Raw genomic sequence first — 22,056 nt, 5'->3', positions numbered from 1 at the left:
TTGAACTTTTTTTTTTTTTTTTTTTTCAAATTTTCCGAGTTCTTGGAACTTAAAATTTTACTAATTTAGGATGCCGCAATGCTAGGAAAAGTATAAATTCTATCATACTCTAATTGATAATTTGATTGTAACGTGGGAATGTATCAGTTGATTGATTGATGAAACTTATGAAATTCAAAAGTTATATTACTAACTTCAAATAAGAGAACTATAGGCTATGAGCATCTTAAAAAAGTATAAAATTACTCTCATAAATTTGTACCAATTAACCTTATATTCAGTTCAATGACCAATCACCAGTCAATGTCCATTTATATATTTTTAATTACTTTAACAATTAACATGTCATGAAATTTGAGGGGACAATACACCAGCATTAAATTATAAAATATTAGTGAGGACAGTATCGTCCAAAAATATCTCCAACATAGGGACTTTATGTATAGTATAGATTTAACCTCTACTAAATGCTTATTCTCCTTGCAGAAGAGGAAATGGAGTAGCAAAAAAATATTGTGTCCAGTATGAGTAAGGATTATTAGAATGCTATAAAATAGAAACGTGAAAGTTTTTTGACTCATGATCTTTGAATTGTTTTCTTACTGAAATTATCAAATCTTCAGTTACTTTCAACTCTAGTTAATGCAACTGGAAAATCAGGCCAAGCTCAATTCATACCATTAGAAACGCAACTTATTACTTCAGTATGTAATACTATCATGTAGAGTTTATAAAGATAGTGATAGTGATAAACCTAATCAACATGTTAACTAAAAAGAATGACACATCTTAAAATATTGAATAGGTGCACAGAAACCATTAATAGGAGGCTATAAAACGAGAAGTCAACAAAGCTACAGCCCTCAAGTAAGATTCCATTACTACGCACGCTTCTTTTGTAACAAGTCATTGTCGACATCTAGAGTTGATAAGTGGAAAAAGTTTCTCACCAAATCAGGTCTTGAGTGAAAAAGAAACTCCAAGATTCTCGTTCCAAGTGCATTATTTGGTGGAAGCTCAAATGCTGTGAAAGCGAGAGTGGATAACAAAACCTTCAGCAGAATGAAACCAGAAAAAAATTAGCAAATATAAAAGTCATTTATATTACAATAAACCTTCTATGATCCAACAATACAGCATAAAGGGCCGAACATCTTTAAAATTCTTTTGTCTCCACGAGTAACAGAAATTTACATGAAATGTGACAAAGGGGGAAATCTAAAAGATGGCCAAGGCCCAATAGGTTCCAACAACATCAGAAACAACAAAAAAATAAGTCTTATTCCCATAAATTTGGAGGTTCCAAAGTGATATATCACATTCAAACGCTGTAGATCATAGGCACTGTCTAGAAGTAAGCCGGTACCACAGACAACAGCAAAATAGTTAAGATAATAATGGTCCATTTGCTAAATTCTGAGAAGAACATCCAATTGTTGAAAGGTCTGCCCATATTCTTAATCTTAACAACTTATGAAATCCAACTCAGGCAAATAAGACAAAAGAAACTTCCATTTATATATGATTTTAAATTACTTAATGTCCTATTGAGAATCAGCTACAGATTTTTTGTCAAGATGTACCTGACTTAATCCCATGCCAAATGCAAATTTGGCAAGTGCTTTCAAACGTGCAATTGAAAGCTCCAACCCCATCTCAAACAGCTGCAAAAAAGCATCTATTAGTTAAGATTTTGTAGAGCCACAAAATGGAAATAACTCATACAAGAAAAATGTTATAATGAACACACAATTTGTTAAGACATCATACCCATTAAACACTGAGAATTTAGAAAGGTGTCCAAAATAATTCTTGGCAATTGTAAGGAGTGATATGACACTTGCAGATGAGGAAATTTAAACTTCCATGACAGAACCAGTAATTATTCACAATCTTCATCAGGAATGACCTGCCTCGGCCTTTTGTCATATTTGGTCAGTGCCTGGTGGTCAGTCATGAACAATTTGATTCTTTTAGATTTACGTCAATTTCATAGAGCATCTATTATTTTAAGTCCTTTTTTCCCCCATACGTCTGAACGTTTTAAGCTGGAGCCTTTCTTCCACGAAATAATGCAAAAACGTGAGGAGGATTTGGAGGATAAAGATGATGATAACAATAGAAGCATGAAAAGGAAAATGGGGCGGAATAGTCAAGTATTCATGCATTTAGTGGATGCTTGGATATCACTAATCATGATTGTTTTTTGGCTCACAGATGGTGAAAACAAGTAAAAAAAGAAGAAATATCACTAAGCTTACCAAGAAGAGAATCCCCCATTCTGATAGAATTTTAACATCTATAAGATTTCTAATCAGGCCCAATTGATTGAGCACAACTCCCGCAAAGAAGAAACCAAGGATCTGAAACAAACACCATGTAATTTAAGAAAAAATAAATGACAAAATAATTGCAGTATCATTTAGAGTTTTCGAATTTACAGAATAGTAAAGCTTCATTATAATTAACATTTCACTTGTATCTAAGTGAAAACAACAAACATATGGGGGCACACGTGTGTTCACAGCTAAGAATGTTAAGACTCTGATTAGTTAAGTTAACTTACAGGGCTAGCTTTGACCATTTTGAAAGCAGGAACTACCAGTACAGTCACGGCTAAGAATGTCAGGGTGTCTAGACCCAAATCATTTATGACATCAACAGCACCGGCAACGTCAAGTGTTGCACATATCCTGAATCTCACCTTCCGAACCTGTCTAGAGTTGAAACAGGAAAATTCTTCTCTACCAGAAACAGAGTAAGATGAGAAAGATGTTCCCTTGAGGACATTGTGTGTTCTGTAGGGATGATGATAATATATTTTCTGATGTATGGGCACTGGTCGGATTTGCAATAACTGGTTATAAGCATGCAAGACACTGAAATAACGTCGACATGGACATGGAGTACAAGAAATAGCTCTAAAGGAGCTAGTCTGAAATATAATGTCACTACCCTGCATGTGGACATAGATAATTATGAGAATTTATAAATACTTCTTGCCTCAGATTTGAGAAATATTGCCGTAGTACTTATCTAATCAACATTTGGACAATTAAGAAATATAACAAAGTAAACTTATTCCCAACAGATTTTGGCCAACATGGTCAATTAAGAAATACAATTTAAAAGGGAAATACATAAGAATGAAATGCAAAAAATCTATCAGAGCCACTGCAAATAAATCACAAAACTTATAACATAGCAGAAATCAAGACAAGACAGTTTATACACAAAGGAAGTAGCATAACAACCAAAGGAGGGAAGCAAAGTATCACCAATGTTGAGGGCAATGTAACACTACTATTGCTTCACCAATGTTCATGCATAACAGTAGCCTCTTATCCTTCCTGATAAATATATATAAAATCTGCTTCTTCGGTCTAGTCATGAAGCAAGAATTATCTGAAGTATCTTTTTTATCCTAAAATCAAACAAGAAATTGGTGCTACACAAAGAAATTTGAAAAGGTAGGGGGATCATAGATGAATAACTAGCATATTCTCAAAGAGAATATAAAAATTACCAGAGTAATACTACTTGTACAAAATGGTGGACAGATTGGTCTACAAATGTTTATATATTGATTATGTGGAAGAGAGAGAAAGAGAAAAGCAAGAAAGAATAAAATGAAACGAAGTCAATTAATACTATTCACATCATCAATCTGTAAACTAATCCATAAATACAAGTAACATAACTCATATTACCAATATGAACTGTGAAAAACATAGTTATGATATATGCATAGCAAAATGTCCTTCAACAAGTTACTCTAGTTGGTTTCATTATCGTAAAGCAGGCCCCAATATTGGCTTGGTTTATAAATCTGAATCTACTGGACTCAACAAAGTGAGAATTCCAAACTCGGCCAAGAATCAACAATTTTTAAATAAAAGTATTGCACAGGCACCACGTCTTAACAAAGACTGATGAAGCAAATATACAAAGAAATCAAGATTATCAGTCTGAGAAATCAAGAACTTTTTGGAAGTAAAGAAAATTCCGCTAATTCTCTAATCTACTGGACTCAACGGAGTGCAACTTAAAAATTGGGTCAAATTTCGTTATTAGCACCCCATTGTAACCCAGATTAATGCAGCAAAAAATGAAGAAGTAAAGAGTCTTACTCTGGGAGTGTAACAATACGTGACTGAATCCAACATAGCGACTTTGTTGAAGCAGGAGCAGCAGATCATTTCTCAAAGAAAAATATATTGGAGATTTTCCTTTTTGGAATCCATATTATATTAAAAACACTATTTTAAGGTGGAATTTCAGTTGAAGAGATGAAGATGAGTTTAGCCACACGTTACTGCGTTTGGCATTTAGTAGAGAGAGAATCGAGCCCTGTCCTAACGTAACGGTCACGAGATCAAAACATTTTGGACGAAGGCAGTTAATCGTGGCAGATTACGGATTACGAATTTCGTCCCTAGGGTTATTAATTTCCTAATTTGAGTTTTTTAACTAGGACGTTTGTTTTCCAATTTTATAAAAATGATAATAAAAAATATAATCGCCATGGCCCAATACAAGAGATAAAAATTCAAATTTGATGGTTTGATATGATGGATAACAATAATATTTTTTATTTTAATGGAAAAAGAATAAGAAATAAATAGGGGCTTAATTATGAATATTTTACTTTAACGGTCTTATATGTTCTGTAATTAATTTCCGTATGGATTAATTTCATAAACGGTCACTGAACTTGTGCGAAAATTACAAGACGGTCACTGAAATTTAAAAATATTTTTTAAATTTTTTGGGATACTTTTGTGTCAACTTTCAGCCACTTTCAACCACCGATACCGTCGAATTTTGATATCGTTGGAAAGCTCACAATGTCCTCTTTAATTACCACCCAAAATCTCCTTATAACTCCAAGGGATTTGACTGAAAAATCGGCGCAAAAGTCACGCCAAAAAAATTTTTGGACAATTTTTCGACAACTTCCTACCACCAAGACCGTCGAATTTCAATACCATTGGAAAGTCCACATGTCCTCTTTAATTACCATACAAAATCTCCCCCAAACTCCCAAGGATTCGATTGGAATAAACCCACAAAATCAACATCCTGAATCTGAGTAGTCGACTTTGTAGGTTTATTTCAGCCAAATCATTTGAAGTTATGGGGAGATTTTGGGTGGTAATTGAAGATGAGATTGTGGGATTTCCAACGGTATCAAAATCCGACGGTCTTAGTGGTCAGAAGTTGCCGGAAAGTTGCTACAAAATGTAGTCCAAAAAATTGAAAAATCTGCCCAAAATTTCGCATTTTCTGGTGGCCAATTTTGGGGGTTTATTCTGGCCGAATCCTTTGGAGTTTGAGGGGAGATTTTTAGTGGTAATTGAAGAGGACATTGTGGGCTTTCCAATGGTATCAAAATCTGGCGGTATTAGTGGTTGGAAGTTACCGAAAAGTTGCCTCAATAGTAGCCCAAAAAATTTGACCAGATTTTTGCCTTTTTGGGTAGCCGATTTTGTGGGTTTATTCCATCCGAATCATTTGGAGTCTTGGGGAGATTTTGGATGGTAATTGAAGAGGATGTTGTGGATTTTCCAACGATATCAAAATTCGATGGTCTTAGTAGCCAGAAGTCGTCGAAAAATTGCCGCAAAAGTCGTCCAAAAAATCTGAAAATTTAGGCAGATTTTTTGGGCAAATTTTGCAGCGATTTTCTAGTCGAATATCTTGGAGTTACAGGAAGATTTTGGGTGTTAATTGAAGATATCATTGTGAGCTTTTCAACATTGTCAAAATTCGATGGTATCGGGTGTCGAAAGTGGCCAAAAAGTTGCCCCAAAAGTAGCCCCAAAAACTGAAAGTGTTTTTAAATTTTAGTGATCGTTTCCATTAATTTTAAACTTCATTAACTGTTTTTGAAAGTTTTTAAACTTCACCGACCATTTCTAAAAGTGCCCCAAAATTTAAGTAACCGTTACTGAAAATTTTGAATTTCAATGACCGTTTTATAATTTTCGCACAAGTTCAGTGACCGTTTGTGGAATTAACCTTTACAATTCAACATGCACCTTTAATAGAATTAAACTAATTTAAGCCCTTGTTTGAGCCACATTATCTACCTTTACCTTAAAATAGAGAATCGGCCAAGTACTGTTCATTTTGGTGGCAGAGTGTTCACACTTCAGTTTCTCAAACTCGTTCCCCATGGTAGTCAAATTGGTTCCCACTACTCATTAGAAAATATCTTTGCACCTTTTTAACTGCAAAAAGCAAAAACTTTCTATGGGTTAAAGGCCATTTACAGAAAATTGAATTCTTCCTTCTCTTTCCCTTTCGAGAGAAGGCTGAGGAGAAATTTTTGTTTGAAGCAGCAAGGTGGCAGTCGGGAGTAGGAATAACTGTAATCTCCTCCTTGCGTTTGGAAAATCCAAAGTCTTCTTTTTTCCTACAAAAATCCAAAACCCTCGATTCAGCAATCTCGGCCTCCGTTTCAAACCACTTCAAAACTCAGTAATCGTATCACCCAAAAATCACGGATGTCCGGTCATCAAAGAAAGGACGGTGATGATTTAAGAGACAAAGATCTTTACGAAGCTGGAAAGACAACGTACTCAAGAAGTTAGTGTGCGGCGCATTGTACCTCGATATCGCTGTTGTGAACTAGCTCCTTGTCTATGGCAGTACTTTGAGCAGATTATTGTTGACAATGAAGGTCTGTTTCAAGAATTACTTCACTTAAGGTTTGAGGATTAATTTTTACTGCCCCTATTTTTACTTGAATTTCATCTATGTTTTTCTCGTTGACCATTTCAGTTTTCGAATCCTTTGGAGTTTGGGGGAGATTTTGGATGGTAATTGAAGAGAATATTGTGGGCTTTCCAACGATATCAACATTCGATAGTCTTAGTGGTCGGAAGTCGTTGAAAAATTGCAGCAAAAGTCGCCAAAAAAATATGAAAATCTGGACAGATTTTCATTTTCATATTTTTTTGTCAAATTTTGCAGCGATTTTCTAGTCAAAGATCTTGGAGTTACGGGGAGATTTTGGATGTTAATTGAAGATGACATTGTGAGCTTTTCAATAGTATCAAAATTCGATGGTATCAGGTGTCGAAATTGGCCAAAAAGTTGTGGCAAAAGTAGCCCCAAAAACTGAAAGTGTTTTTAAATTTTAGTGACCGTTTCTGCAAATTTTTAAATTTCAGTAATCATTTCTGAAAGTTTTTAAATTTTACTGACCATTTCTAAAAGTGCCTGGAAACTTAAGTAATCGTTACTGAAAATTTTAAACTTCAGTGACCGTTTTATAATTTTCGAGCAAGTTCAGTGGGGTGTCGAAATTGGCCAAAAAGTTGTGGCAAAAGTAGCCCAAAAACTGAAAGTGTTTTTAAATTTTAGTGACCGTTTCTGCAAATTTTTAAATTTCAGTAATCATTTCTGAAAGTTTTTAAATTTTACTGACCATTTGTAAAAGTGCCTGGAAACTTAAGTAATCGTTACTGAAAATTTTAAACTTCAGTGACCGTTTTATAATTTTCGAGCAAGTTCAGTGACCGTTTGTGAAATTAACCCTTGCAATTCAACATGCACCTTTAATAGAATTAAACTAATTTAAGCTCTTATTTGAGCCACATTATCGACCTTTACCTTAAAATAGAGAATCGGCCAAGTACTGTCCATTTTGGTGGCAGAGTGTTCACACTTCAGTTTCTCAAACCCATTCCCCACTGTAGTCAAATTGGTTCCCACTATTCATTAGAAAATATCTTCACACCTTTTTAACTGCAAAAAAGCAAAAACTTTCTATGGGTTAAAGGCCATTTACAGAAAATTGAATTCTTCCTTCTCTTTCCCTTTCAAAAGAAGGCTGAGGAGAAATTTTTGTTTGAAGTAGCAAGGTGGCAGTCGGGAGTAGGAATAACTGTAATCTCCTCCTTGCGTTTGGAAAATCCAAAGTCTTCTTTTTTCCTACAAAAATCGAAAACCCTCGATTTTGCAATCTCGGCCTTCGTTTCAAACCACTTCAAAACTCAGTAATCGTATCACCCAAAAATCACTGATGTCCAGTCATCGAAGAAAGGACGGTGACGATTTAAGAGACAAAGATCTTTACGAAGTTGGAAAGACAACGTACTCAAGAAGTTAGTGTGCGGCGCATTGTACCTCAATATCGCTGTCGTGAACCAGCTCCTTGTCTATGGCAGTACTTTGAGCAAATTATTGTTGACAATGAAGGTCTGTTTCAAGAATTACTTCACTTAAGGTTTGAGGATTAATTTTTACTGCCCCTATTTCTATTTGAATTTCATCTATGTTTTTCTCCTTAACCATTTCATTTCCTTTCCTTTTTTTCCTACCCTTTTTCTCTTATTTTCTCTCTAATCTCTCAATTCTAGTTCGTTTATCTTCCCTCACAATCTTCACACTCCAATTAATCTCACTTTCTATGAAAAAGTAAAACTAAGCTAAGAAACATTTAGTTTCTGAATTTTAATAATATCAGTTTAGAAATTGTATGCTTGTATGTTATTTTCAATCAACGAGGATTGATTGTAGTTTAAATATTTGGGTTTTGGTATCCGTTGAAGGATGTAGTTGAAGAATTCAAACGGGAAACTTTGTGATCAATTGATTTCTTGGATCGGACGATGACTTAATTTTAATTTTGTTTTTGTTAGATCGAGGATTTCATCCTAATTGTTGGATTTCCATTGTCTGCAATTTGTTTTATCATCATCATCATCATCATCATCATCTTGAACTGTCGTTAAAATTGAAAAAAAGAAGAAGAAGAAATTGGGTTCTGGGTGTTGGAGGTGGTAATATGCTATTGGAATTTGGGGAATTATTGAATTAAATCAAATGCCATGGAACATGCTGTGAGTAAAAAATTGTAGCTTGGGAGGAAAATTGGGAGTGGTTTATTTAGTGAACTTTATTTAGGTGCTTTTTTATTTTTACAACGGACTTGTTAATTAAATGTATTTGTTTTTCTTTTAGTTTTGGTCCTTTTATGTTAATATTAAGGGATTATTGTTCATTGTCATAGATCATTTATCCATCATTGACACAAGTGTGACCATACAGAATGGAGAAGAAGTAGGCATCAAGCTGGTATGCTTCAGGCATTTGACTTGATACATTGTTGAAGGTGTAGAATCAATTGGACCACGATGGTATGCTTTTCTTATCTTATTTCTTTTTCGTACATGTATTTTTGTTTGTTACAAGAGCCTATTGTAAGTGTTATACTCTAGGTCCAATCAATTTTGGACATAAATACTTTTAATATATAATTAATGCAATTTAATGACAAATCTATTATTTAATTAATAGAAAATTAAATTAAATAATAGTGTCCGTAAATTTAAATCTTTGTAATTTGTTAATCACAAGGAGTTGTGATTGTGAGATACAAATTACATATGATTGAATCTTAAATCGTTCGTGGTCGTAAGTAATAACGAGATATGGATATCGTTATTACGAATAGACCACCACTTGTGATATTTCTCATTTGTGAAGTAAGTAGTTGATCTCACAAGTTACAGTGTGGTGACACTTAAGTGAACACATAAATGTTTTGTTATAGAACAAAATATTGGAGACCCACCAAGAGATTCCACATAAATAACTATCTAAGTGTCAGCGGTTAATCTCTAACATTCAATAATGGAATTGGTTATTTGACTTGAGGTCGTCATGGTACTTTATATGAGGACAGTCATACTTTGACGATATTGAATGTTGCTCTGTCAAGGGTCACTAATACGGCATCGTTCGGGTATGTCAAGAATCGTATGAAGGTTGTGAATGATCAATAGAGGATTTGTCACTCTTAGATAGTAATAGATTATGATTTGAGTTTCATTCAATTAAGTCGATAACAAAATCCTTAACCAAGGTGTACTCATAAGTCGAAAATGAGTTTTCGACTTATATTGACTTAATAGTAGAGTGAAAGATATGATTGATAATTGGGATTGACATACTTTCATATCTTGTAATTGATCGGATCATATTGATGAATGGATTATAGTTTTTACGGTAAACGAACGAGTTTGGTTTTGTCATACCACGTGACATTTTTCGTCACATGTATTGCCCTGATACATTGTTGGATATCAATTTAGGACGGCGAGTGTGAATTTGTGATAAATTAAAATGGTGTTTTAATTTATCAATTTTGATTAGATCAAAATAATATTTTATGTCGTTAGGCATCGTGATTGGGAACTTGATGGGTCTCACACAAAAAAGAATTGAAAGATTGCAATTTGTCAATTAATTAATTTAACAATCGTTGGATAAGTTTTAATTTGATTGGTTATTTATATGCTCGAATTAATTAATAAATTCACGGATCAAATTCAATTAAATGAATTAATTAAATATTGGACCGGGTCAGGCCAAACCCATTTGGGCTTATATAAATAACTGATTAGGGTTTACAATTTTGTAGAGAATTTTATTCTTCTTACTAGCACAAGAAGAAAACCATAATCCTGCAATTTTGTTCTCTGTGCAGATCACCATTGGATACTGGACAATTGAACAACTGTGGGTGACAGATTGAAGTTACTGGAACGAAGAAAATGGCGAAAGGTTTGCAGAATTTTTCAAATGTACATCTTTTAGCACAATTTCTATCTAAATATAACGACGATTCCTGGTGGGAATCAAAATCTGTTTTAATTTCCGCTATGCATGTTTGAGTAGATTCCCAACAGTGGTATCAATGCCGACTTTGTGTTTGTTAGAAATTGTTTTAAATATATGAATAATCAAAAGTTGATTGTTGATTTTCTGTTTCTAGCAATTAGAAATTTATTTTATCTTCAAAGTTAGTTTTGAATAGAAAATAAATTTTTTGGGTCGGAATAATTTAAAAAAAAAAAAAAGGTAGGAGGACTAGTCAGCGGCAACAATTGTTGCCGACGCCTAGCAGCAGAGCTGGCAGCTGGCTGCAGCAGCGTGAGATGCTGCCGGACACTGGGGCACACTGCTGCAACATGCAGCGCATCGCATGTTACTGTTGTGGCGCCGATGCCAAAGATTAAACAAAAAAAGGAGGAAGGAAGGAAATTTCTAGGGTTTTAGTCGGTTGAGGGTGAATGGAGACGGGGGTATGTCTTGCAATTTCTGAAAATGTAAGCCCCCGCTTGCAACTAATGACAGGGTCAAATTGCAAATTTTAAATGGAGGACCTGCTCTGCAATTTTTGAAATTTCAAGGAACGTCCTGCAATTAAACGAAAGGGGTCACTTTGCAATTTTAATTGGAGGACCTATCATGCAATTGAGTTAATTGAAGGACTTCCTTTTAATTTTAAATTTGGGTCAATTTGCAAATTTCAAAATGAGTTTTAAATTTGAATTTTAAATGTGTTTTAAAATGTATTTGAATGGGTTTGACCTATAAATTTAATTTTGACCCAAAGTAAAAATTTTATTTAAAAATTGACGACTTTCAATATTTTCGTTAAAATATGATTTTAACTTAAATATTAAACTTGACCCTAAATTGAATTTTATTTTATTTAGGAATGTTACCATAAATTAAAATATTAATTCAATTTATTTTAGAGTTGGACTCTAATTTAGCATTTAATTAAAATTTGATTTTAATTAATTATTCACCCCGAATATATTCTAGAAGCTAGAATTGGATTCTAATTTAACATTTAATTAAAATTTGATTTTAATTAAATTGTCTTGCCCTTAAATTTTTCTTGGAATTAGAGTTGGACTCTAATTTGGCATTTAATTAAAATATAATTTTAATTAAATAAATTTGCCCTGAAATTTTGAAATTAGAGTTGGACTCTAATTTTGTTATTTAATTAAAATTTGATTTTGATTAAATTCAACTGCCTTGAATTTTAAAATTTTAATTAAATATCCGTGCTAATTAAATTAATTGATTAATTATTTAATTGTTCCAATCCATTTGTTTAAAAGAGTTTATACAACCTTAAATCTAGAAACTTGAAACGTGTCTGCATATAATATTAGATATTATATAGGCATACATTTATGTGATAAATGTATTATTTGTGGACGATTATGGACTCGACCATGTGAATGTGTTGATTGGTTAATTTTATTCTTGTCGTTTTACGAACCTGCGAGCTCCTAATCATTTTGGATCTGTGAGTCCATTATTGTTATTGTTATCTTGGGCCTGCGAGTCCAATTTCATTTAGGTCTGCATGCCAACTAGTATAGGATACATGTTGCAGCTGGACTAATTGAAGAAACAAGAAGAGGATGAGACCATGAAGATGGAGCATTATATGAGTCAATGCAATACCCCCATAGGAATTGACCAACTAGTATTCCTCATGGCTCGTGAAGACTAGATAGTAAAAGTTCATAATCGTCCACACTATTATTTTATATTATATATATGTTTATTTGTTTGGTAGATGTATAATAAAATATAAATGATTGTATCGTTGTTGATGAAACTTTTAAATGCAAAATCCCTCGAAAAAATATTAAGACAATTTATTATTCGCCTTCCATCATTATAATGAAAAATCAGAGTCCCAAATCATCTCAACTTGTTGAGTACATTCAATGCTAGTCTATTAGGGATATATTTGACACTATGAAATATTAGATATTTCTAAATGATGGGTCCAACTTAACTAAAATTTATCTTTTGTTAAGTACACTTAAGGAGATAAATTTTAGAGGTATGTTAAGCTAACACATAAAATGTGTGAAGACAAAGAGTTGTCAGCTTATTGATCTAGGAGTTGTATGGAGATACAATTGATAATAATATCTACCCAAATGTTATATTAAGATTTGTTGAGTACACTCAAGGTCTTGGTATAACACATGGGATCCTAGCCCATTGGGAGTCAAGTATAGACTCCATAAATTTATTTAAAAGGGTCATAACTTTAGTTAAATAGTTGGAGCATAATTAATTTAATAAAAGTCTATGTTCAATTAATTGATGCATTTTATATATTATTCTTTTCTTTTCGTCATTTAGATTAAATCTTGAGTAACCATATGTTTTGAATGGCATACTAAATGCCAACAATCAAATTAAATTTTCTTGATTAGCACCGTAACTTGAAAATTGTTTTCAAGTATGAGAAAATTGGTTACGTCATTGAGTAGCCCTTTCCAGAGACACCCGTTGATGACTCAGTTAAGAAAGGGTGACTATTGTAATAAACACAATGATAAAGATAGTACTGCATATATGTGATGCTTGTAACTATGTCACATAAGCTACAAAAGCAACTTGAGAGTATAGATTCCCATGCATGATTTTTCATTTCAAAGAGTTGTATGATAATAATCATGTGTGGAAGGATATGAGACTTCCAAGCAACTATACCGATGCAAAATGACAGAGTAATCTTCAGTCGATGCTTAGACGCTGAAGATGATTGACGTTGAGACATGTCTCAATTGAATTCAATCATAAACAATGAACTAAGTAGTGATTTGGTTCTGTAATCTCTGTTAGAGAAAGCTATTCACAGCTAATTATGAATTTAATGTGAATAAACTCGAATTCACAATTATTAAATTGCTTAACATGCTTAAAACTGTTATGCCCAATATCAAAGTTACGAGTAGACAAGTCATTGATTCCTCTAAGGATATTAAGAGGAAGTCTAAAGGAGCTTTGTGAAAGTGTCCAATATGGCTATGACCGTCAAAGTGAAGGACAATATCAAGTCTAATGACCTTTGGTTTCATTATAGAATGAAAGGTCATTGGAAGAAATATTGCAAGACTTACCTCTACTTTATGAGTTTTTTAGGTATTTGATACCAGATATGGTTCTCATATTTATAAAAATATGGAGAAACTAAATTGAAGTACACCATTGCGAAAGGGAGAAGTTGATCTACATGTTGAAGATGAGCAAGGATTCCCGCATTGCCTATAGGAGCATACTTCTTGTCGTTGCCTTCAGGCTTGTATTGGAATTAGAAAAATGTTGTTTTGTATCCACCATAGCTGGGACATTAAAATGATTTTCATGTTCGGACATGAACTATTTAATGTTAAGGACAATTGTTGTTCCTGCTTATCTTGATTAAGATCTTAATGGTTATGGTCAACCACAAATAACATTTATATTCTGAACACTAAGCATTCTATAATGAGTATAGAAGTTAAAAGGTATAAAAGTGATAATCTAAATAGTACCTAAATCTGATATTGCAGACTTGGTCATATAGATGAAATGCAATTTCAATATTACATAGAGATGTATATGTGGAATCAATTGATTTTGAATTATTTGACAAGTGCATATCATGTCTATTAGGCACAATGACCAAATCTCTTTTTATTTGAAAGGGAGAAATATCAGCACGATCACTGGTCTAATACATAGTGATGTATGTAGACCCATGTCAGTTAATGCTGGATAAGATTTCTCTTATTTCATCACATTTACTAATGACTATTTTGGAAATGGCTATGTATATTTGATGAAATTCGAGCATGAGCTCCTGAAAAGGGTTCGAAGGATTCAAGTTAGAAGTAGAGAAACAAATAGGAAATGATACTTTTACACTAAGGTCTAATCAAAGTGAAGAATATCTTAAAGATGAAATTTTAGATTATCTAATAGAGAATGAGATTCTCTTGCAGTTGACTCTTCTATATACGTTGCAACAAAGTGGTGTATTTGAAAAAGAGAAATCGTAAACTATTAGATATAGAGCGATTAATAACAAGCCATTCAAATCTCCCAAAGCTATTTTTGGGGTTATGCACTGATTGCAGTGTACATCACACTAAATCATGTTACATCTAAGTTGGTTAACAGAACTCCATATGAGCTATGGAAAGGCAATAGTCCCAATTTATCTCATATGAAAGTATGGGACTATGACGCTTATTTGAAGCGCATTGAATCGGATAAATTTGAGACTAAATCCGATAAATACATATTTGTGGGATATCCAAAACAAATATTTAAATATCAATTCTATTAACCCATTGAGAAGAAATTCTTCATCTCACGACATATCGTCCTCTTAGAGAAAATGTTTACTCTAGAAGATGACAGTGGGAGCAAAATAGGACTTGAAAAAGTTTAAGAGTCCACAGATATAGTTAACTAAGTAGATGAATTCGAGTTTGATCCCATATCTAATGTGGAACATACTCTTGATCAGGAAATAGAGACTCTTGAGGACATGTCAGTTATGTGTGAATCTAGTAGGATCATTCGACCTTCAAGAAAGTGCGAATCAGTGATTACTAATTAGGTATTACTGATCCAAGGATGATGAACCTACTAATTGCACAAAAATAAAGTGTTAACTTAAAAGAGACAGCACCATAAAATTCGAAATGAACTCACGTATGTGAACAAGGTTTGGACCTTGGTTGACCCTCTTGATGGGATAAAACCCGTAGGTTATAAATGGTTTATAAGGAAAAGGTCGAGACGGATGAGAATATTCGTACATTCAAAGCAAGGCTAGTAGCAAAAGGTTAAGTGTTGACCTTGACGAAACCTTTCGCCTGTAGCCATGCTAAAGTCCATTTGAATTTTGATTGCATTAGTTGCATACCATGACTATGGGTTAAAACAAGTCTCTTGGAGCTAAAATTTTCGATTTGATGGAAAAATCAAAATGTTTGATTTTATCAAATATGAAGACTAATTATGTGTTTACAAGAAGATAGTGTGAGCATTGTCATATTCCTAATATTATAAGAAACGATATCCCTGTATTTCAATCGTTAAAATAATAGTTGTTAAAGGATTTATTCATAAACGATATGGGGAAGAAACTTGATCTATAGAGATAGATCTAGAAGATTTCTTAATTCATTCCAATCTATATAGATAAAATCTCGAAAAGATTTTATATGAAGAAATTGGCTTACTCTTAAACGGTGTGTTGGAAATGTTCCAAACATGAAACAATCGTTGATTCAATAACGAAAACCTAATACACAATTATTTAAGAATTAGCAAAGAGTTGCAATGTGGATCAAAATATTGATTAATGAACTTGGAGTGGTTTCTAATATTGTTGATCACATGCCATTGTATTGTGATAACAATAGAGCCATCGCAAAAGCGAAGGAACTAAGGTCTCATCAATAATCCAAATATATATTAAGGTGGTATAATCTCATCAGAGAGATAATACATAAAAACGATGTAAAGAGAAGAACAAATTCTCACATTTGACAATATTGCAGATCCACTGACAAAGAGTTGTCGTACCATAAATATGATCGTCATGTAGACTCTTATGATATATGATACACAAGTGATTGGATCTAGTGTAAGTGTGAGTTTGTAAGTGTTATGCCATAGGTCCAATCAACCTTGGACATAAATACTTTTAATATATAGTTAATGCAATTTAATGACAGATCTATTAATTAATTAATAGACAATTAAATTAAATAATAGAGTTCGTAGATTTAAATCTTTGTAATTTGTTAATTACAAGGAGCTGTGATTGCGAGATACAAATTACATATGATTAAATTTTAAATCGTCCGTGGTCATAAGTAATAACAAGATACAGATATCGTTATTACGGATAGACCATCACGTGTGACATTTCTTATTTGTGAAGTAAGTAGTTGATCTCACAAGTTAAAGAGTGGTGACTTAAATGAACATGTAGATGTTTTGTTATAGAACAAAACATTGGAGACCCACCAAGAGATTCCACATGGATAACTATCTGAGTGTCAGCGATTAATCTCTAACGTTCGGGAGTGGAATTGTTCCTTTAACTTAAGGTCGTCATGGTATCTTATATGAGGACAATCATACTTTGACGGTGTTGGATGTTGCTCTGCCAAGGGCCGCTAATACGATATCGTTCGGATATGTCAATAATCGTATAAAGGTTGTGAATGACCAATAGAGGATTCGTCACTCTTAGATAGCAAGAGATTATGATCCGCGTTTCATTCAATTAAATCGATAACGAAATCCTTGGCCAAGGTGTACTCATAAGTCGAAAAGGAGTTTTCGACTTATATTGACTTAATAGTGAAGTGAAAGATATGATCGATAATAGGATCATATTCACGAAGAGATTATAGTTTCACGGTAAACGAACGAGTTTGATTTTGTCATATCACGTGACATTTTTCGTCACATGTATTGCCTTGACACATTGCTAGATGTCAATTTGGGACGGCGAGTGTGAATTTGTGATAAACTAAAATGGTGTTTTAATTTATCAATTTTTATTAGATCAAAATAATATTTCACGTCATTAGGCATAGTGATTGGGAACCTGATGGGCACATACAAAAGAGAATTTGAAGATTGCAATTTGTCAATTAATTAATTTAACAATCGTTGGATAAGTTAATTAATTTGGTTGGTTATTTATAGGCTCGAATTAATTAATAGGATTAATTAATTCATGGATCAGATTCAATTAAATTGATTAATTAAATATTAGATCGGGTCAGGCCAAACCCGTTTGGGCTTATACAAATAACTGATTAAGGTTTACAATTTTGTAGAGAATTTTATTATTCTTGCTAGCACAATAAAAAAATCTTAATCCTGTAATTTTGTTCTCTGTGTGAATCACCGTTGCAGGTTGAACAATTGAAAAGTTGTGGATGACAGATTGAAGTTGCTGAAACGAAGAGAATGGCAAAAGGTTTGCGGAATTTTTCAAAGGTACATCTTTTTATCACAATTTCTATCTAAACACAAATATGATTCTTGGTGGGAATCGAAATCTGTTTTAATTTTCGCTGCGCATGTTCGAGTAGATTCCCAACACCTATAGTCATTGTCTAGCCTATGATTTCCCGATGCTCCTATGTTAAATTCAATTGCAATGCAATTGAAATTCTTGATATGCTAATGTAAGACTTGTTCACTCTAAGTGCTAAATCTTTGGTAAATGAAAGTGGTAATCTATATATCCATAAAAGAGTGCTGTGACTAAAAGATTTACTAAATATTAAATATTATGTTTGCTTTTATCTAAAATACGTGGCCTCAAGAGCAAATGAAAGATTATTTACTAATGGAATGTTCATGGAGAACTAGGAGAGATTGAAGCCTCAAAAAGAGAAGATCGAGGAGGATAGTTCCAAGGTCAACGATTTGTATGTTGTAACAACGAGTCTCTACTCTTACTTCTCTCTATACTCTCTGTCGTCAGAGTATCTCTCTCTAGGTTCCAGTACCATCATTTCTCTCTCTAAGATCACTAAAATGGTTGTTACTATCTTAGATGTGCACATAGAATCCGACCTGAAAGCCCCTAACAAATTTCTCTCTGGCAAATCTTACATCTCCGAAGTCGTATCTCATTATTGTTATTTTTATATGTTTTATTGTGTAAATTATAGTTACTAACTAATTATTGTTTTTATACTTCATAGCAATGATTTAACAAGAATATATATTTTACGATTTTTACATTTTTGGTCTAATTATGCAAATTGTAGGATCAATTGACGAAAGATGATATTAAAGTGTATGTAGCTATTTTGGAGAAGTCGAGTGGTGATGTGTACCCTAATGCCAGTTAGTGGTATGAAAGTGTTCCATTGAAGCTCACAGCTAAGTAATTTATTCCATTGTAATTTTGACTTCTTATTCTTTTTATTATTTATTAATTCTTTGGGATGTCGGACTAGCTTATTCAGAGAAAAGTAATGAATTAATAATTCGACCTCTCAAGAGTAAAGCAAGTATTGCTAAAGCGAATCTAAGCCCTTTTTACAATTGGGTAGTTTGAGAGTTGATTAAGAGGCTGTTTGAGCCACATTATTTCAAAAAAATACATTTTTAAACAGTAATTTGATATTATTTCAACCACACATTTTTCAATAAAATAATATTACATGTAGATCAAAATTTTTTCCTTATTTTTTAACCACACATTTCCCATCAATACACTATTCAAAAATGCATTATTACCAAAATAATGTGGCTCAAACAACCCCTAAATTTAGGAACGAAAGTCGTAATCATCACCGTGTGCCTATTCAAGAAGCTTATGCATTTATTTCACCATTAGCACGTTTCTCCTACATTTTTTAAAAAAAAAAAAATCCGAAATATAATCCTATTTTCCCCCAATATTATTTTTGTTATTTTTTGTTAAAAACCCAAAAGAAGCTATTTTTTATTGTCTATACTTATTTATGAGTATCTCGGAATTTTAGTTTTTATTGACAACATTTTATGCATAATGGTATAGCTATCCTGAGAAGGCTGTTGGAGTCTGAGTTGGAAGCCAAGCTGCTCCTGCTGAAGATGCACCAGTTAAGGAGGAAGCCAAGGTAGCTATTTCATTTTCCCATTTTTCATTTATGGTAGACTTTGATTATGTGTTAGTTGTCTTCTGTCATTGAAGCACTCAATTTTTTTTAGGTTTTTATAGAACCCTACTCTTCAAATCAAGATAAAAAATGTTGATTTATGATGGAAGAAGTCATACTTCCATAGATTCTATATTAACTTGGAATCTTAAATGTATTAATTCCAAATATTATAAGTTACAAAAGGTTCTATTTCATTGATGAGCGAAGGTGATCAATCATCAATGTGGCTAGGAAAAGCTTAATCAGGGGAACTGTTTGAACTCTTGTTTGTTACTTTTGTATTTTTTTCTCTCTCACACAAACTTGGACAGGTATAACAGTTTTAGAGTTTTTAAGTTCAACTTTTGTTCTTAAAATTTACTATTTTTATCTAGAGCTTCAAATGTACAAACCTCTCAACTCTCACTCTCAGGTTTTTTTTTTCCCCCTAAACCCCAACTCAAGAAGAGCTGTAATTTTTGGTGGCTGTTGACTGGTCGACAATTTCAAGCAAGAATAATAATGTTGTTCAAAACCCTGCTGGATTTGCCCTTTTGGAAAACTTGGATAAAGGCAAGCTATCCAAAGTCGAGGTATTTTTGTCTGTAATTTTTTTTCCCTAATTCTCCTATTTTCTTCTATTGTTGTACTTCATAATTTTTTTTTTATTTTTTTTTTATGCATGAGTCATTTTAAATTGAGGATGGAATATATCTTGACTTGATTTCAGGACCTATGGAAGGAATTCTCTACTATAGATTTAACTACATAGGTCATTTTTCTTTATCTATTTATATGATGTATATGTTTTAATTATGCATCAAATTTGTTAATGTTGCTGGAAAATAATGAAGTTTTAGGCTTATTTCATGTTCTAATAACATATATATATGCCTCTGTTTGATTCCTATTTTTGGGATAAAATGAATTATGGAAAAGTAGTTTTTTGGAGAATGTGTGGTTAAAAAGTAAGGAAATTTTTTTGAAATTCGTGTATAATTATTTTATAGAAGAATGTATGGTTGAAAATGAGTTTTTAAAAAATGCATTCTTGAAAAAATGGGGATCAAACAAGGGCTATATATGTTGTCAAATTTGATTTTTTTTTTTCAATTAGCAGACTGAATATTTTTTTCATTGTTAAACTACTACATCTGTAGCTAATGGAAATATAATAAAAGATGGAGAAGGAACACATGAGCTTTCTTCAGTAAGATTGACAATATTTGCAGTATGATTGGCAACATTCTGTTTGTTGATGGGCTTCCAAATGATTGTATGAGAAGAGAAATAGGTCATATCCTTGCTATTGTATTGCTGTTCATGCTTTTCTTAGTCTCCTTATATTATTGGTCAGGGTTTGTTTATGTAAATGGTACATACATTTATTCTATAGCATGTACAGGAATCACTGTCAATACTAATCTCTGTATATATCCATAATGCTGGATTTGGGGAGGACAACATTAATGCTGCTTGGCTAGGTAGACAAGGGATTGCTTTGGCTTTACTTTCTGTGGCAGATGAACTTCGAACCAAAGACCTTTCTATTGTGATGTACTATTTCTGCAGTTACTGGGAGAGGCTTGATCAAGGTTATATTTATTCCATTATGTTTTGGTTTTTTAGTATGTTGTTTTTCATAGTTACTATATGCATTAGTTTTGTGCATCATCACTTATATGTTGGGAAAGCTAATAATAAAACATATTAATTGAGACTAATTTTGTGTGACTTTTTGCATTGACTTGATTTTTACCTAGAGAAAATGTCCATGTTATGGATCTTCGTTAATTATTCCCACATAATGTGGCATGGTGGCCATTGAAATTTTCATGCTAGCTAACGTTGGTATTCTATCTGAAATTATTCAGGTTGAAGATCATGATGTCAGCAGCAGCTTCTTTCCATGCATAGTTGCTGAGGATGATGTTTGCACCGAGATCTGTATGCTTGAGAGTAAAATAGAATTGGTTGTGACAGATTCGCTCCCCCGAGGCACTGAAAAATTAGAAGCACACAATCAAGCCATGAATTTCATCCAAGAAATGGGATGGCTTCTTTTCAAAAATAGTTTGAAGTCTAGGTTGGAACACTGGGATCATAACTCAAAGTTCCCATTTAAACTGTTCAAGTACCTCGTGAAGTTCTTTGTTGACCATGATTTGTGTGTCGTTTTAAATAAACCCTTGGACATTCTTTTCAGTTGAATAGTGGGCGCAAGAGAGTTGCCTTTATTGAAGTTTGTGTTGAAAATATGTTGCTCAAAATCAATAAACATGTATGTGGAATGAAAGTGAAAAGAAATGGAATGAAAAAATCTGAAACGATGGCTCATTGTGTGTGCCATGCGACTGCATGGCAAGCTGGCCATGCGAGGCAAGAAAATTGGGGCCGTGATATTGTTGAACCATGTGACCGCATGGTGTTGTACCATGCGGTCGCATAGTACTTAGAAAATGGCCGTTGGAGGCCGTTAAGATTTAAAATTTTGGCGGTTTTTTAACAACTCTTCAATATGTTTGGCACCATTTCGTGGGATATTGATCCAAATCTATAAATAGGTGACGGAGGGATTACTACAAATATTAAAAAATCATATTACAAACATATGAGAAACATTATTTTCATTCCACAAAAATGATCAAACATCCTTTCTTCCATATTCAATTCTTTCCTCTTGTGTTCTTCAAGTTGGGGTAGAAAATTATTTGTGCTTTTATGATTTTCTACAACAAGGTTTGATCAATCCTTCAAACGTTTGCCGCGAGAT

General features: G+C 33.0%; 1 protein-coding gene and 1 long non-coding RNA gene across 20 annotated transcripts in view; one reads left to right on the top strand and one right to left on the bottom strand.

Moving 5' to 3' along the window:
- The window catches only part of LOC111376789 (K(+) efflux antiporter 3, chloroplastic-like), a 16,376-nt gene extending 11,986 nt beyond the window's left edge, over positions 1-4,390 (bottom strand). Inside the window, exons 1-5 of the mRNA XM_022999792.1 lie at positions 4,131-4,390; positions 2,567-2,956; positions 2,262-2,363; positions 1,584-1,664; positions 951-1,052 (exon numbers count right to left, since the gene is read on the bottom strand). Coding sequence (XP_022855560.1) covers positions 951-1,052; positions 1,584-1,664; positions 2,262-2,363; positions 2,567-2,956; positions 4,131-4,199 — 744 coding nt within the window. The 5' untranslated portion in view covers positions 4,200-4,390. The remainder of the gene's footprint in view (positions 1-950; positions 1,053-1,583; positions 1,665-2,261; positions 2,364-2,566; positions 2,957-4,130) is intronic.
- A 2,267-nt stretch (positions 4,391-6,657) lies between these two features.
- LOC111376788 lies at positions 6,658-21,525 on the top strand. 19 transcript variants are annotated; one of them, XR_002699548.1, is made up of 9 exons: positions 7,673-8,208; positions 9,061-9,149; positions 10,502-10,578; positions 17,557-17,640; positions 18,423-18,508; positions 19,181-19,262; positions 19,717-19,876; positions 20,689-20,878; positions 21,158-21,525. It is a non-coding gene; the product is annotated as an uncharacterized LOC111376788 (long non-coding RNA). The 19 variants fall into 19 exon arrangements; XR_002699551.1 differs by having other exon boundaries at positions 18,423-18,541; positions 19,749-19,876; XR_002699546.1 differs by having other exon boundaries at positions 18,423-18,541.
- Positions 21,526-22,056: the final 531 nt, after the last annotated feature.

This window comes from Olea europaea, unplaced genomic scaffold (assembly GCF_002742605.1).
Source record: "Olea europaea var. sylvestris unplaced genomic scaffold, O_europaea_v1 scaffold1561, whole genome shotgun sequence".
Lineage (NCBI taxonomy): Eukaryota > Viridiplantae > Streptophyta > Magnoliopsida > Lamiales > Oleaceae > Olea > Olea europaea.
This window is presented reverse-complemented; position numbering and strand designations above follow the sequence as displayed.